We start from the raw sequence: 14886 nt of genomic DNA, 5'->3' as shown, positions 1-14886 counted from the left end.
TTTATGAGAGAAAAAAGAAACTCAGCTAGAAAAGGGTAAAAGAATCAAACCTTTCTCTATGACCCAATATTTTTCTTTTTCTTTTTTAAACTTTTGGGGCATTCCTTTTTCAAAGTAATTTCAAATTATTCCAGATTTTATTTTCCTTTCTGTGGATTTAAGATAGCAAACAAAGTCTTAATAAAGTATTACTGTTTGCCTTGATGGTTTTATCTATATAATGATACCAAGAGGCTGAATTTTATGAAGAGAAATTTTCATTATCTGATGAATATGTGTTGACTATCCGCCTGTGCCTAGCACTGTGCTATGGGCTATGAAGAATACAGAAGTAGTGTACTTAATTCAGTACTGTTACCTGCACTGGAAAAATGAATGACTTCCTCCTTCCTCTAGACATTAATGGTTTCTTTAATATCTTAACACATTCTTAGATCAGGAAGCTTGGGATATGCTATTTATGCTAGGATTACTCTCATTTTTCTCCATTTTGGGGCTTTAATATGTTTGGAAAACAAGTTTATTCCTGTGTCTAGTATAATTTTTCTTGAAGATTGAACCTCTTTTTTTTTTTTTTTAAATTTCCCTGGGTTGCTTTTGATTGCAGCAAATTTTCCTAAGCCCAAGAATTATTATGTGCAGTCTTAGTTGCCAGGTAGACTACTCTTCTCCAACTGAATTATATGAGCATATGGGATGAGATGGATTCCACACCAGCCAAGTTCATGAATTCAGTTAATGTGGATAGCATCTTTGGAAAATATTTTTACATTTATTCTTGAGCTTGGTGAAATCCTTTCTTTTTCTTTCTCTTTTTGTTTCTTTGGTGTAAGGGGACACAGAGCAGTGGTCATTACAGCACAGATACCAGAACTAGAACTGTTAGGTCCAAAGCTTGGCTGTGCATGTTTGCTGTTTGATCTTGGGCAAGTTACTGAACTGCTCTGTGTCTCAGGTTCTTTGTGTGTGTAGTGTTCATAATAATGACATCTATCTCATAGGGTTTTTGTGGAAGTCAAATGACTTGAAGTTTTCCAGGTGCTTAGAATGGTGCATGCCATTTATGTGCCCCATGAGTGTTCTTCATCTTTGTACCATCTGTTTTGATTCTTAGAAAAGGCCAGGGCTGGTGCTGGGGAAGTAGGGTGTTCCTTCGTCTTAATGGTTTCTTGTCAATGCCTTCCTGGTTCTTAACAATATATACATATTAGGGTGGGGGTTGTGAAGAGGGGGAGAGAGAGGGAGAGAGAGAGAGAGAGAGAGAGAGGAGAGCCAGAGGTAGAGAGAGAATCTTAAGCAAGCTCCACTCCCAGCATGTAGCCAGATGCAAGGCTCGATCTCACAACCGTGAGATCATGACCCAAGCTGAAATCAAGAGCTGGACGCTTAACTGAGCCACCCAGGCACCCCTTACTTAACAAAAGATTTTTTATTTCAGTGTGGATTATGATGTTTTCCTCCTTGGCTCTTACTAGAGGGAAAATATTTTAAAGTTTTGAAAGTTATTCTTTGCAAAAATTACCTCTAGGTTAAAACTGGATGGATTGGATATGGATGTTTAGAGAACATTTGTTGAGAAACAATTTTCATTTTGCTCTATTTAGATTTTTTATTTTCCTCCATAAACTGTTCAGCTCCAGTGTGTGAATCCCTTTCCCTGCTTTTTTGGATTTCAAATTATTAAACTGTAAGGAGTAGATAGCTTTGGTGGGGTTAGGAATAAAGGCTACTTATTTAAAGCAAAGCAAAACAAATACAGGGCATACAGATCAATTGAAATCAGGGCCACCTGCAATTGTTATCAGACCTGACCCAGAGCTTTTCACTAGTAATTTGCTTTTAAATAGCACATACTCCCTTTGTAATAAAATGAATGACAGGCTTCTGACACAAGTGGAGCATTTTGCTTGATTGCTGGGAGGCCACCCAGCAATGATGAAGCATTGGTTTGTTTTTTCTGGAGAGGTATTTCCAAACAATAGTCACTTGGGAGTTATAACAGGCGTGGAAGGGAATATTGAAAAGGTGAATTTGACAGATGAATTATCATGGATCTGTTGATAAATTGAGTAACTCCAGCTTGATATATTACTGTAGATAATTGATTTGGGAGATGAAAGGTGAAAAAACACTAACGAGGAAGAGTTAATTAAAAAATTTCCCCCATCAACTTTATTTTTTTATGTGTTTTATGTAATTGGCTTTGAAGTGATGTAAAAAATGACTTCTGGGTATCAATTCTGTGATCTTTCTATGATGAGTTTAACTTCATACTTCAGGAAAAATAAAATCTGACTTGTAATAAAAGTTGCTTAAGAATTGTATTTATTTTATAACAGGCAATAGATTGTTTTGAGAAGTTATTTTCTCTCTACTCAGTTTCTGAGTTTATGCTTTTCTTTTTTTCATAGCAATATGAAACTTTCTGTAAGTAGACTGACCTTTAGATTGTTACAGTTTTTCAGCCAGATATTATTTGATACTAAGGGAGACAAATGTACTGAACTTACAAATGTATTACGTTGGATTACTAACAATAGACCTAATTGATAAAAATGATTTAATATATGTTGTGTTAATAGCTAAACCTCCAAAGCCCCTAATCTCCCATGGAAATATTGCTTTGTAGAACAAAATCCAATGAGAAGTTCTGGGATTCCAGAGTGAATTTGTACATTCCTTAGGGGCATTTTTGCAAGGGAGGTTGTTGTGTTTTGAAGGTAGTTGATAAGAGACCTGCACCACCAACCCCAGACCTGCACCACCAACCACCATCGTGCATTAGTCTCTACAAGGTATTTGGGTGTATGTATTCCTGTACCACTCGGTACCACCATTTAGCCACGGGAAGTTTCTGACCATTTGCAGCATACATTATAAATCAGGATGTCACTACCAGACAATCAGATTTGAACATTCCATGAACAAAGGAGCCTATATCCCCTAGGAATAGATCACTTAACTGTGTTTATGTCATGCTGTTGATATGCCTGCATTTACACAAGTCAGGATAGCACATTGTTTATTTATTTTAGGAGTAGATAATTGATTTGTCTATTTACCTAATTTTGGGTTAATTAGCCAATAACTGAAATAGGTAATTTAGCACGATTGCTTAAAATACATAGGGGAAAATAAGTGTATTCTTCCAACCCCCAAATGACTCCTCTACCACCTTGGGCTTGTGAAGGAATGATTTTGAGTCTTCTCCAAGTTGGGCTGATGTTGGCTGCTCTCTTTAAAACACTTTCCTACTTGGCACATAATACATGGGGAAGTCGCGGGTAAATATTTGGGGAAACTCAGAGGATTTCCAACTCCCGAATTAGTCCTCTGGGGGACCTGGGAAAATTGCTGGATATATTGGTTGAATGAAATAAAAGTATTTAAGTTAGGTTCTCTTTCTGGTCTCACTAGGAGATATCACTGCTACTTGGCAATGTAGTAACTTTGGGGGCCAAATTTGTACACTCTGGTTGGGTGCAGAGATTTTTCTTTTCTTTTTTTTGGCTTTAAAATTTTTTGTTTGTTTGCAGAGATGAACTGAGAGATCTGGCGTCTTACAGAGTAGTTAAACAAAACGCCAAAATACTGGTCTAAATCTAAGAATAAAGAGCCATAATTGCTATATATTATTAAGTATTAAAAAGGCACTTAAAAAAATAAAGGTCAGGGAACCGAAAGAAATAAAAAAGCACAGTCAAGCAAATGAAAATTACTCACGATGTTATCAATCAGAGATAACCAGTTAACATTCCAGTCTTTTCCTACACTTTTCTCTCAACATGTAACTCTGTTCTAGGTAAAGTTATATATCCTCATCTTTGTTACATATTATAAATATTTATCTAAATCACTTAAAAGTACTACATAACAATTTTAATGAGTTCTTAATATGTTTTAATGAGTTCTTAATATGTCAAAATAAAGATACAATCCTTTCCTTATTCTTGAACATCTAGAAAGTTTGCAACTTACTGTGATGTTGTGATTAAAAACTCCATACATAAATCTTTGTCTAATTCACTGATTAGTTCCTTGGGAGGGGGGGAATATCTAAAAATAGAAGAACTAAAGGGGATGCCTGGGGGGCTTAGTCAGTTTAATTAAGCATCTGCCTTTGGCTCAGGTCATGATCCCAGGGTCTGGGATCAAGTCCCTCATCCAGCTCCTTGCTCAGCAAGGAGCCTCCTTCTCCCTTTTCCTGCTTGTGCACTCTGTCTTTCTGATAAATAAATAAATACATAAAATCTTTAAAAATAAAGGGACTAAGAATAAGCCCTTATAAAAAGCAAGATATATGCTGTCAAATTTCTTCTTAGATTGATTACATCTAGGTACACTCTGTAGTCAGCTGTGTACAGAAATGACCTCTTCCCGCAGACCCTAAAATGGATAAAATAATAATCATTATAAAAACATTTTCCTGATTTTGTAAACAATTCACATTCCTTTGATGACTAATTCATTGCATAGTTTTTCATTTTATAAACATTTGTATTTCTTTGGTTAAATATCTGTGTGGGTAAGTTTTTCAACTGGTTTTCTTTTGCTTGTGAAGTTGCAGAATGTGGAAGTGAGCATTTCCGCTGTGAAGATGGGCAGTGTATCTCTGCATCCTGGAGATGTGATGGGACCAGAGACTGCTTAGATGATTCGGATGAATTTGGCTGCCGTAAGTGAGGAGGGGCTGGGCTAAGCTCTTTTCAAATAACAGAAGTGCTTCCTGGTGAATTCAGCTGTACCAAAGGCAAAGAGTTGTGCCTTTAGTGATAGATAGATTTGGGACTGGGCTTAAGTCTTTTGAGATCTCTGTGGTTGAAGAGAACTGATGGCATTAAGCATTCCATTAGTTCCTTTTGAGGGAGGGGTTCAATTCACATCAGTTTCTCTCTTACCCATGACCTTGACCATGGCCATGACCGTGACCATGACAGGAAACAAATTTGTGAGTAGTTTTCTGAAGCCTATAAGCCTGTTTCAGATTATTCACTCTGGAAATTTTGTGGACCAACTGTGATTTGTAATGCAAGGAGGAGTCTGGTTTTGTATAAAGGATGTAGTATAATTTAGGTAAATTGCACAAAAAGATCACAGAAGAGGCTAGTGTGGTTTTAGGTTTAAAAAAATTATAGTTCTCATAACTGGAGGAAACGGACTGAGGGCTGCTGGAGGGGAGGGGGCTGGGAGAGATGGGGTAACAGGGTGATGGGCATTAAGGAGGGCATGTGATATAATAAGCACTGGGTGTTGCAGATGAATCACTGAACTCTACCTCTGAAACTAGTAATACATTATATGTTAATTAGTTGAATGTAAATAAAATAAAATCTAAGAAGAATGAAATCCATTGAACTTTTCAGAACCTCAAAAATTATAGTTAAAAGCATAGTAGTATTATAAACCCAAAGTTTAATGAAAAAATCACTTTTACATGTATTTCTTCATTTAGTTCTCTTAATATTCCGGGGTAGGTTTCAGATTAGGAAACAAAGGTATAGTGAAGTTAATTCATCCATTAAAGGCTTCTTTCCTGCACAAATCCCAACCCTTAATATCTGTTGCTTTCTCAGCTTGCTGTATGTGATTAGTTGTAGTCCTGTAATTTCTTTCATTCTGATTTTGTGAAAGACAAGGGTTATCATCCAACACTCAAGAAATCAGGTGAAAAATTTATTAGTTTTGAATTGTTGGTCATCTAGTGGACAACGGAACAAACACTGGTGTGTCGTTTGGATCATGATGCATTTGAAAATGAGAGAAGGATGAGGAATAGGTCTGTACAGTACTTCTCAAACTTTCATGCACAAATTGAGTGCTTGGGGATCTTGTTAAAGTGCAAGTTTTGCATCCATGTTTGGAGTGGGACCCGAGAGTCTGCATTTCTATAAGCTCCCAAGTGATGCTAGTGCTGCCAGTCTGTGAATCACATTTTGAGCAAGGGAATAGCTCTATTTGTAGAGACATGGTTATGTGTTATCCATTCACTTCCTCTGGGCTTCCCAGGTTCGTTTTTAGGTTAAATACTAAGAGCAGAAAAGCAAGAAATGCGTATTCTGGGATAGAGGAATAAATGAATAGGTATACAAACATCACTTTAGAAATTGTTAATGTAATAACTATGTTCCGTAATAATGACCATAACAATGGTGCCAATGACAGTAGAGATAGCAACTAACATTATACTGCACTTCCACGTTTATTATTTAACTGATTTTTTATAGCAAAGAATGAGATAAATATAGTTCCCATTTTACGGTGTGTACATGGAAGCTCAAACTGCCAAAGATCATAAGGCAAGAAAATTGTAGAAATAATAATTATTCAATTCAAAACATTTCACATAATTTAACAATAACTCATGGTTAATTTTTATTTAAATTTAATATATTTTGTCATAGCTTTGTATGGATATGTTTTGGCTTTTTGTTTTATTCTTTGTGGTTGTGTGTTGCTTTGGATTGTCAGTTTGTTGTGATGCCATTGCTGAGATTATTTGGCATTGAATGCAAGAGTCCACAGATTCTTGCAGGGGATTGTTTATTATATATAGCAAATAGATTAAGCTGGAGTTAACATAGATTCTTTTGAAATAAACACTGCTTGTTGGTATAGTAGGGTGACTGTTCGACATAATGAGTCCTTTTCTGATTTGTTTTAGCTCCCCCTTCTTGCAAGTCGAACCAGTTCCTGTGTCAGGGTGAAGGTGTGTGCATCCCTAAAGTCTGGGAGTGTGACGGTGACCAGGACTGTGAAGATGGCTCAGATGAACATCAGCATTGTCGTAAGTGTTTATAAGAGGGATTTTGTTTTGGCCTCCTAGACACCTAAAATCTAACCTGTTATAAAAGCAATAACAATGGGACGATTTAAAAATGCTGAGTTGGAATTTAATCGACAGAAGAACCTATGCTGCCGTCGCACTCAGGGTTAGAGGATACTGAGAGTCTGAATGTGCCGAGGAGTTATAAACATACCCCAGCTGTTTGGAAATAGGATAGGTTCCCAGTATATTTTTTTAAAAGTTTATTTATTTGACAGAGAGAGATTACAAGTAGACAGAGAGGCAGGCAGAGAGAGAGAGAGAGGGAAGCAGGCTCCCTGCTGAGCAGAGAGCCGGATGCGGGCCTCGATCCCAGGACCCTGAGATCATGACCTGAGCCGAAGGTAGTGGCTTATCCCACTGAGCCACCCAGGCGCCCAGGTTCCCAATATTTAATTAAGATTGTGTTACATTCAATAAAGAGACAAAACATTTCGTGGTATCTATAGGTGGGGTCTTCCTTTGTGTGGTTGGCAGTGGGATGGATCCTTTTGCTCCTGCAGTGCACTCTCCATTGAAACCTCTCCACTCTGCCTCAGTGTTAAACTATCTTCTTGGTGATCAAGTGGAAGTGGAGCTAGTACTAGGTCTGTTGGAGGCAGTGTTGGTTATTGCTTCAGGGACTGCTGGTAGAGTCTGTATAGGATGAGCCGCAACGAGAAGGAATGGTAGCCATCGGGATGACCTGGGCAGTTGCTGCATTCCGGGGCACTGAGGAGGTTTAGGGCAGCAAACTGGGAGAAACTCTTAAATTCTGATTCCTTTGGGCTCAGACTGGAAAAGGATTTGACATGGGCGTAAATAACTTGGATGAGAGAGTCATCTTGGGGAAGCATTGTGAGAAATAAGCCATGTGTATCATTCTTTTGCTTTCTCTGTTAAGGATATTTATATAATTTAAAATTATTCTGTATCAATGAGGATGTTTTTAGATGCAAAGAATTAAAAACACTACTCCAAAAAGTTAAGCAAAAGGAGAATTTATTATCTCACACAGTAAGAAGCCTAAATCTAGTGTTGTCCCAGGGTTGATTAATTCCCAGTTTCAGTAACATCAGCCAGTTTTCCTCCCACTTTTCTGCTCTGCCTTCTTCAGTCTGCTGGCTTTCTGTGATTGCATGAAGGCTGTGGAAGTCCTGGATTTTACATCCCTCTAATTCTAATCTGAACATCCAGAAGAGAGAATATGATATCCTTCCTCCATGTATATTTTTAAATGATACTCCCCTCCACAACAAAAAAGAAGACCCCCAAATAAAAAAACAAAAGCCCTTTTAGAAGTCTAGGTTGGACTGAGGTGGAAATTGGAGAGAAGATAGCACTCTGTCAGGAACCACCTCAGGCTCTTGACCCCAATTGTCCTGTGAAGGAGTCCAACTCTCGTCATTGTGTGGTGTTTACCTTTGAGCCTACTGCACATTCTGTTACAGTACATGCACACCCCACAAAATCATGGACACTTGTTTTCACTTTGTGTTGATTTTTAAGATGTCAGCCAAGATCCTGTTGGCATTTTTACAGTAATTGCTGACAAAGATCAAAGAAGAAACATGTTTTTGGTGACTGCTTCATGTGAGAACTTGTTCAGTTGTTATGTGACTAGCAGTGGAGATTCTGTCGCCTTAAGTAGGGCCTGGATACATTTATAAAAGCTTGGAATTTAGCCCAGGCCTTTGGACTCCAGCATTGAGTGTGAACTCTTTTTAGTCAGGCTGAGGGTCTTTTGAGGAAGAGAATAGAAATCCCCAAAATGCCCATGAGTTCGACTTTGATTTAGACCTAAAATGAAAACTGTATGATTAAGCAGCCTGTTAGGGCTTGTCAGTAGTGGTCAGGGGGTCTTTCAGCAAAGGGATGGTGATATTTGGGACAAAATGTTGAAGGGGAAACTAGCAAATTATGTAGGGCCGTGGAGGTGACAAATGACAGTTCCGAGGAAGGCATGGGCAGGAGCTAATCAAGGCCAATCAGGAGCATGGCATGTCCAGATGAGGTCTGGTTGTGTGTCAGGATGTGAGGTGGAATGGCGAAAAGAGAGACCAGATCTGAAAGAGGGAGATGGGGCATGGTATCTCAGAAATACTGACCAGTGGAATCGAAATTGTCAGGCAACAGAAAAAAAACCTGTGTTTGTAGGAAACAATTTTCCTACCCTCTCAGTGGTCCTCCTGGGAAGAAGGGATCATCTGCAGATAGTGAGTACTCAGTGGGAACAGGATGGGGCTAGATCGTGAATGTCAGGAGAGCAGTGACTATGCTTTATTTAGATTGCATCTTTAAGACTTGTTGTTTTGTCTAGCGGATAGTAGGTTCTTGATGGGTACTGAATGAATTAATGAATGATGGGTTACTTATCGTTTGGCTAGATAGGCCATTTTGGTTCCATTTTTCTCTTGCTTCCCACACAAAGTAGGAAGAAAGCTGAACTGTAGATAGTGATACTATGTAGTGGATGACCCCGTGCTAATAATAATACTTTTCAGAGGGGATACAGATTCCTAAGTTAGGACAACTTGGAATAAAGATATTTGGGAATAGAGATGGAGAAAACTTGATGGCAGTAATTTATAAGCAGTGTTACATACCATTTTAAATGACTATGGATTTCCTAAGGTAAATCTTGCATTTTTTTACAGAAGATTTTGTATTTATTTGGGAGGGAGAATGAGAATGACTGTGGGAAGGGGTAGAGGAAGAAGGGCTTGATTCCAGGACCCTAGGATCGTGACTTAGCTGAAGGCAGATGCTTAACTGACTGAGCCACCCAGGTGCCCCTAATAGTTGCATTAAAAAAAAATTTTTTTTTTTTAAATTTGACAGACAGATCACAAGCAGGCAGAGAGGCAGGCAGAGAGAGAGGAGGAAGCAGGCTCCCCGCTGAGCAGGGAGCCCGATGTGGGGCTCCATCCCAGGATCCTGGGGTCATGACCTGAGCCGAAGGCAGAGGCTTTAACCCACAGAGCCACCCAGGCGCCCCATAATTCTTGCATTTTTAATGATAGAAAATTCTTCATTAGACATCCGTTAGCTACAGAATATGCCACTGCTGTATTCACTAAGGTCACTAGAGAACTCCTGATTATCAAGCAGAGTGTATACTTTTTCCTTTTTCATCGTTGGATGAACTTTTCTGTTGCATTTGACTCTGGCAATCACTCTCTCCTTCTTGACACTAGTACCTTGACTGCCGTGACTCCTCACTCTCCAGTTCTTTCCTGAACTGCTTTGATCTGCTACCAAATCTGTGAGTATGGCTGTTACTTAGAGCTGTGCACTTAGCAGCTCTTCTTACTCTCCACTTTCCAGGATAATTTCAACCAATCTTACGATTTCAGTGACTCTGGATAGGCTGATGTTATCCAAATCTATGCTTATGACCTAGATTTCTTGCCCTCACTTCAGTCTTGTATATTCTTGTATAGCTACCTGTTGGAGATCCTCAGGATTCTTCCAAGTTCAAGTGTCCAAAGGAGTAATCATCTTCTCCCCTGGCCTGGTTTTTCCTTCTATATTTTCTGGTCTACGTGAATTATCTTTTCATAGAAATTAACTTCAGCAGAAAATACAACATCAGCCTCAAACTATTAGAAGTAGGCAGATCTAAGCCATTTTCCTTGTTAATCTGGAATATTATAAAACATATTTCATAATGAAGGCATCTTATTGGAGGAAATATAAAGATGGCTGTCAGTGGCATTAAAGATGTAATCAGTTAGCATGGAAAGGATATCCTAATCCCTTAGGCACCTGAGCTAGAAATTTGGAATTATTCTTCATTCTTTTACCCATATTTAGTCACCAACTCTGGCCTAACATCTCTAAAAGTTCACCTCTTTGCTATTTTTATCATTCCTGCCAGCAATCTTTTTTTTTTTTTTTTTTAAAGATTTTATTTATTTGAGAGAGAGAGAGAGAGGAAACACAAGTAGAGAGAGAGAGGGAACGCTCAGCGGGGAGGCTGGTGTAGAGTTCCATCCCAGGACCCTGGGATCATGACCTGAGCCAAAGGCAGACGCTTAATGACTGAGCCACCCTGGCGCCCCAGTGTCAGTAATCTCTTATCTGGGCGACTGCAACAGCCTATGGATTGGCCTCCCTGCCTCTAACCCTGTGCCTTCTCGGGTTCTCCCTGACACTGATGCTAGAAAGATTTGACTAAATCCCAGAACATTTTTGTGTGTATCACCTCAAGAAGAAACCTCCACTCCCTAACTTGGTTTACGGTGGCTTCTAAGCTACAGCTGGTGCTTATTTTTCCATGTCTTATCACTTGGCCTTTCATGCCTTGAAATTTCCATGTGGGGTCACGTCAGTGCTCGTAGTTCCCTTGGGCATGTCATGCAGTGTCCCTCTTTGAGCTCTGTGCATGCTGCCTGAATGCTCGTTGCTAGAGAGTCCTTTCCCCCTTTTGACCTAGCTAACCTAGCCGCCTCTCCTGTAGGACCCAGGTGCGGTGTTACCTCTTAAAGACACTGTCCCTCTTCATGCTCTTATCTCAGAGTGAATTAGGCACTCCTCCTGATCCTTCTATAATTAATTCCTTGGATGCCTGTACTTCACTTTCATCACTGTTTTCTCATTAAGTCTTTGAAGTGTTTTCTAGAAAATAATGAGCTCCTTGAGGGTAGGGACTGTGCCTCATTCACCATTGTATTCCCATTGTAGGTATACTTTGTGGCATGTAATAGGCCTCAGTAGATGTTTATGTAACGAGTAAGTGACTCCTAGCCTCAGACTGGTTGATGGATCCATATAATTTTAATTTATCATTTCTCTATGTTTGAATGAGCTTTTAATTACTCCCTCCTAAACTTACCCTTGAAAGTGTAAGCACAAAGTATAGAATTACTTTGGGCTTCAGTTTAAGAAGAAAGCCAGGAGACTTAAAATAATATTGGCACTTGATTTAGTTTTTCTTCATATTTTGTTTGAAAAGCTGTTTGGGAGTAAAAAAAGTTCTTTAATTTTATGTGGAAATTGGCAATATACACTTAAGTATTATAGGGGCATTTTATGAGGAAGTATTAATCTTTTAGCCTTACTTAGATAAAATTGTGTCTACTCGGGGCAGAATTCAGATATTCAAGTGACTTCTAGAAAAGTTGTTCCATCCTAATTTTATTAATACAAGGTACTGGGAGAAAATACGAAATCATACTGTCAAAGTGTCAGAAATTGACTAGAAAAAATCTTGTTTGCTATTAAAGAATTACATAACAATTTATAATGAACTAATTTTATTAAACAAAGAAGGAATGAAATGACATGAAAGGTATAATCAGTTAAGCGTGGGAAAGGGTGCTAATTATGGATAGTTTTTAATGTCTTACTTATCACATGGTAACCTTTATATGTTTGAATCTTCAAGTATCAACTCTAAAGCTGTGATTGATTATCCACCTGTCTTTTATTTTTTTATTTTTTATTATTTCTTTTTTAAAGATTTTATTTATTTATTTGTCAGAGAGCGAGCGAGAGCGAGCACAGGCAGACAGAGTGGAAGGCAGAGTCAGAGGGAGAAGCAGGCTCCCTGCGGAGCAAGGAGCCCGATGTGGGACTCGATCCCAGGATGCTGAGATCATGACCTGAGCCGAAGGCAGCTGCTTAACCAACTGAGCCACCCAGGCGTCCCCTCCACCTGTCTTTTAGAAAGGTTTTTCTTAGAGTTAGATGATGGCATACCACTTAACACATGCTTAATTTCACCAGAAAACCAAATTTTTTTTTCAGAGAAACAAATTTTGCTGAACTTGAGTAGCATTTCTCTTTAGAAGTATAGGAAACTCTGTAAAAATTCAGGGGAAAAAATTTTTCTTCCATTCGATGATTGTAATTTTTTTTCAGTGGAACACATTTTCCCCATTCCCCAAATCCCATGATAATTCCTGCCCTGGGCTTACAGAACAGCATTCACATGATGCTTGTAGACTCCATTCCTTAGATGGGATCTGTTTTATCCAGAGGCAAATTTGTTAAACTACCGATGACTTGCTTTTGCTTAGTGTGATCAACATAGGATAAAAACAGGCTAGTTAAAGTTGTTTATAGAAGTGATACACCTTCAATGTAGAAAGTACTCTAAAGACTACTAAAGTACTCTAAAGAGTACTAAAGAGATTTTTAGTACTCTAAAGAGTTCTAAAGAGTAGAGAGAACTCTAAAGAAAAAAATCACCCATATTTTTATCACTCAGAAATAATCACTGTTATAGCCCTTTGGCATATATCCTTTTTGTTTAAACAAGTATTTCAGTGTTTTAGTGGGGAATCTTACTGATCCCCAGCTCCTACGTATATATGCAAAATTTTTTCATTCCTTTTATCTTATAGATCATTGTATTCTCAACACATGTTGATAATATAATTGTCTACACTAACATGCCTAAGTGTTGATGGGATTCCATGAGCATTTTTTTTTAAAAGATTTTATTTATGTATTTTAGAAAGAGTGAGAACGAGAGCGAGATAGAGCACATGTATGCATGGGTGAGCCCGAGTGGGCGGTGGGGGGCGGGGGAGAAAAAGGGAGAAGGAGAGAAACAAACTCCCCTCTGAGTGTGCCCTCTGAGTATGGAGTCCCTGCTCTGGGGCTCAGTTTCAGGAGTCTGAGATCATGACCTGAGCCAGAATCAAGAGTTAGATGCTCGACCAACTGAGCTACCCAGGTGCCCCAATTCTGCGAGCGTTTTAATAGTATCCTGATGATACCTTTACTTTTGCATTGTGAGCTATCTACCTTGGTGTAGCTGGGTAACCTGCTTTCTGAGCTTATGAATTTTATGCTCAATATATTCTCCTGCCTTTGCTTTCACATTTCCTCACTCATCTTTGGTAAATGTCAGTGGATTGGTCTGTCTTTGGCAGTAATTATAAAGTAATATCTTTTCCCTTTCACAGCTGGGAGAACATGCTCAAGCCATCAAATTACATGCTCCGATGGTGAATGTATCCCAAACGAATACAGGTGCGACCACGTCACAGACTGCTCAGATGGAACTGACGAGAAAGACTGCCGTGAGTCCCTTTCAGTCTTTGCACTGTATTTGCTTTCCCCCTTTGTCCCTTTGGCATTTTAATCAATTTGTTAGATTTGTTGATGGACAGAAATGCCTACAATATGCCTCTTGTTATTGAAATCTCTTGGCAGATTCTTTTGTGGATTAGAGGTGATCTTCTGATAGGAGGCTATTTTTAGCAAGACATTCTAAGTGTGTCCTGCCTTAGCACATCAAATTTCTGTATTTTTTTGAAGTAAGGGACTTTTAACATTAACATAGAATCCTGAGAGGTCACCGAATACATTGAATATAAGATTCAGTTTTGTCAGTTTGGGTTTTTAAAAAAATTATGATGGTGAATTTCTGGGTAAAACGTCTCATTAATTTTTCTGCTCTTACGGACTCAGCAATTTTTCAGTTTGGAAAACAGTTACATTTTGAAAATGGCTTTCTCCATTGGCGGCTTATTACATCAGTTTGCAGCTGATCACCACAAGATAAGGCATAGAAATCCCAGTATTCTATGGTCTAATGTTGAGATTTTTACCATAACCAAAATACAAGAATGCAGTCATGGTGTACCGTGAACATCTTAAAAATTTTAAGTAAGGAGTAATCTGTCCCTCTTGAGATGTGGAATTGTTAGATTACAAGAATATAGAAATGATTCTACTGTGTCAGTAGACCTGTAGTCAGTCTAATCGAGGTCCATCAGTCCTGTGGTCCATCTGTGTCTTTAGCTTCAGACATACCTAGTTTTGCTTAAAAGCCCTTGCAAACATGTCACTTACGAGTTTATCCAGAACTCCCTTGAGTTTTTATGCATTTTTTCCCTGAATTTCATTTGACAGGCTGCATTTCATAAGTTTACCATGAGCTGAGTACTTTCTTTTGCTCTTAAATTTGTGCTTCAAGCTTAAGGAGTTGTCTTAATATTTGGTATTCCAGTAATCAGTGGCTAGACTTTGTGTACCTTAGAAAACTTGATCACAAACTTCTTAGTTATTATGTCTCCCACTGAGATTTTAGTTTTAATTCATTCTTACGGGACACCTCCTCTACTGTT

The 14886-nt window shown here is 38.6% G+C and overlaps 1 protein-coding gene across 2 annotated transcripts in view; it reads left to right on the top strand.

Moving 5' to 3' along the window:
- Positions 1–14886, top strand: part of LRP2 (LDL receptor related protein 2) — a 201900-nt gene that overhangs the window by 33053 nt on the left and 153961 nt on the right. For both annotated transcript variants that reach the window (XM_032355866.1, XM_032355865.1), the window contains exons 2-4: positions 4562–4675; positions 6662–6784; positions 13720–13836. In XM_032355866.1, the coding sequence (XP_032211757.1) occupies positions 4562–4675; positions 6662–6784; positions 13720–13836 (354 nt within the window). The remainder of the gene's footprint in view (positions 1–4561; positions 4676–6661; positions 6785–13719; positions 13837–14886) is intronic.

This window comes from Mustela erminea, chromosome 8, assembly GCF_009829155.1.
Source record: "Mustela erminea isolate mMusErm1 chromosome 8, mMusErm1.Pri, whole genome shotgun sequence".
Taxonomy (NCBI): Eukaryota; Metazoa; Chordata; class Mammalia; order Carnivora; family Mustelidae; genus Mustela; species Mustela erminea.
Note: the sequence above shows the minus strand (reverse complement) of the source record. Positions and strands in the feature narration are given on the sequence as shown.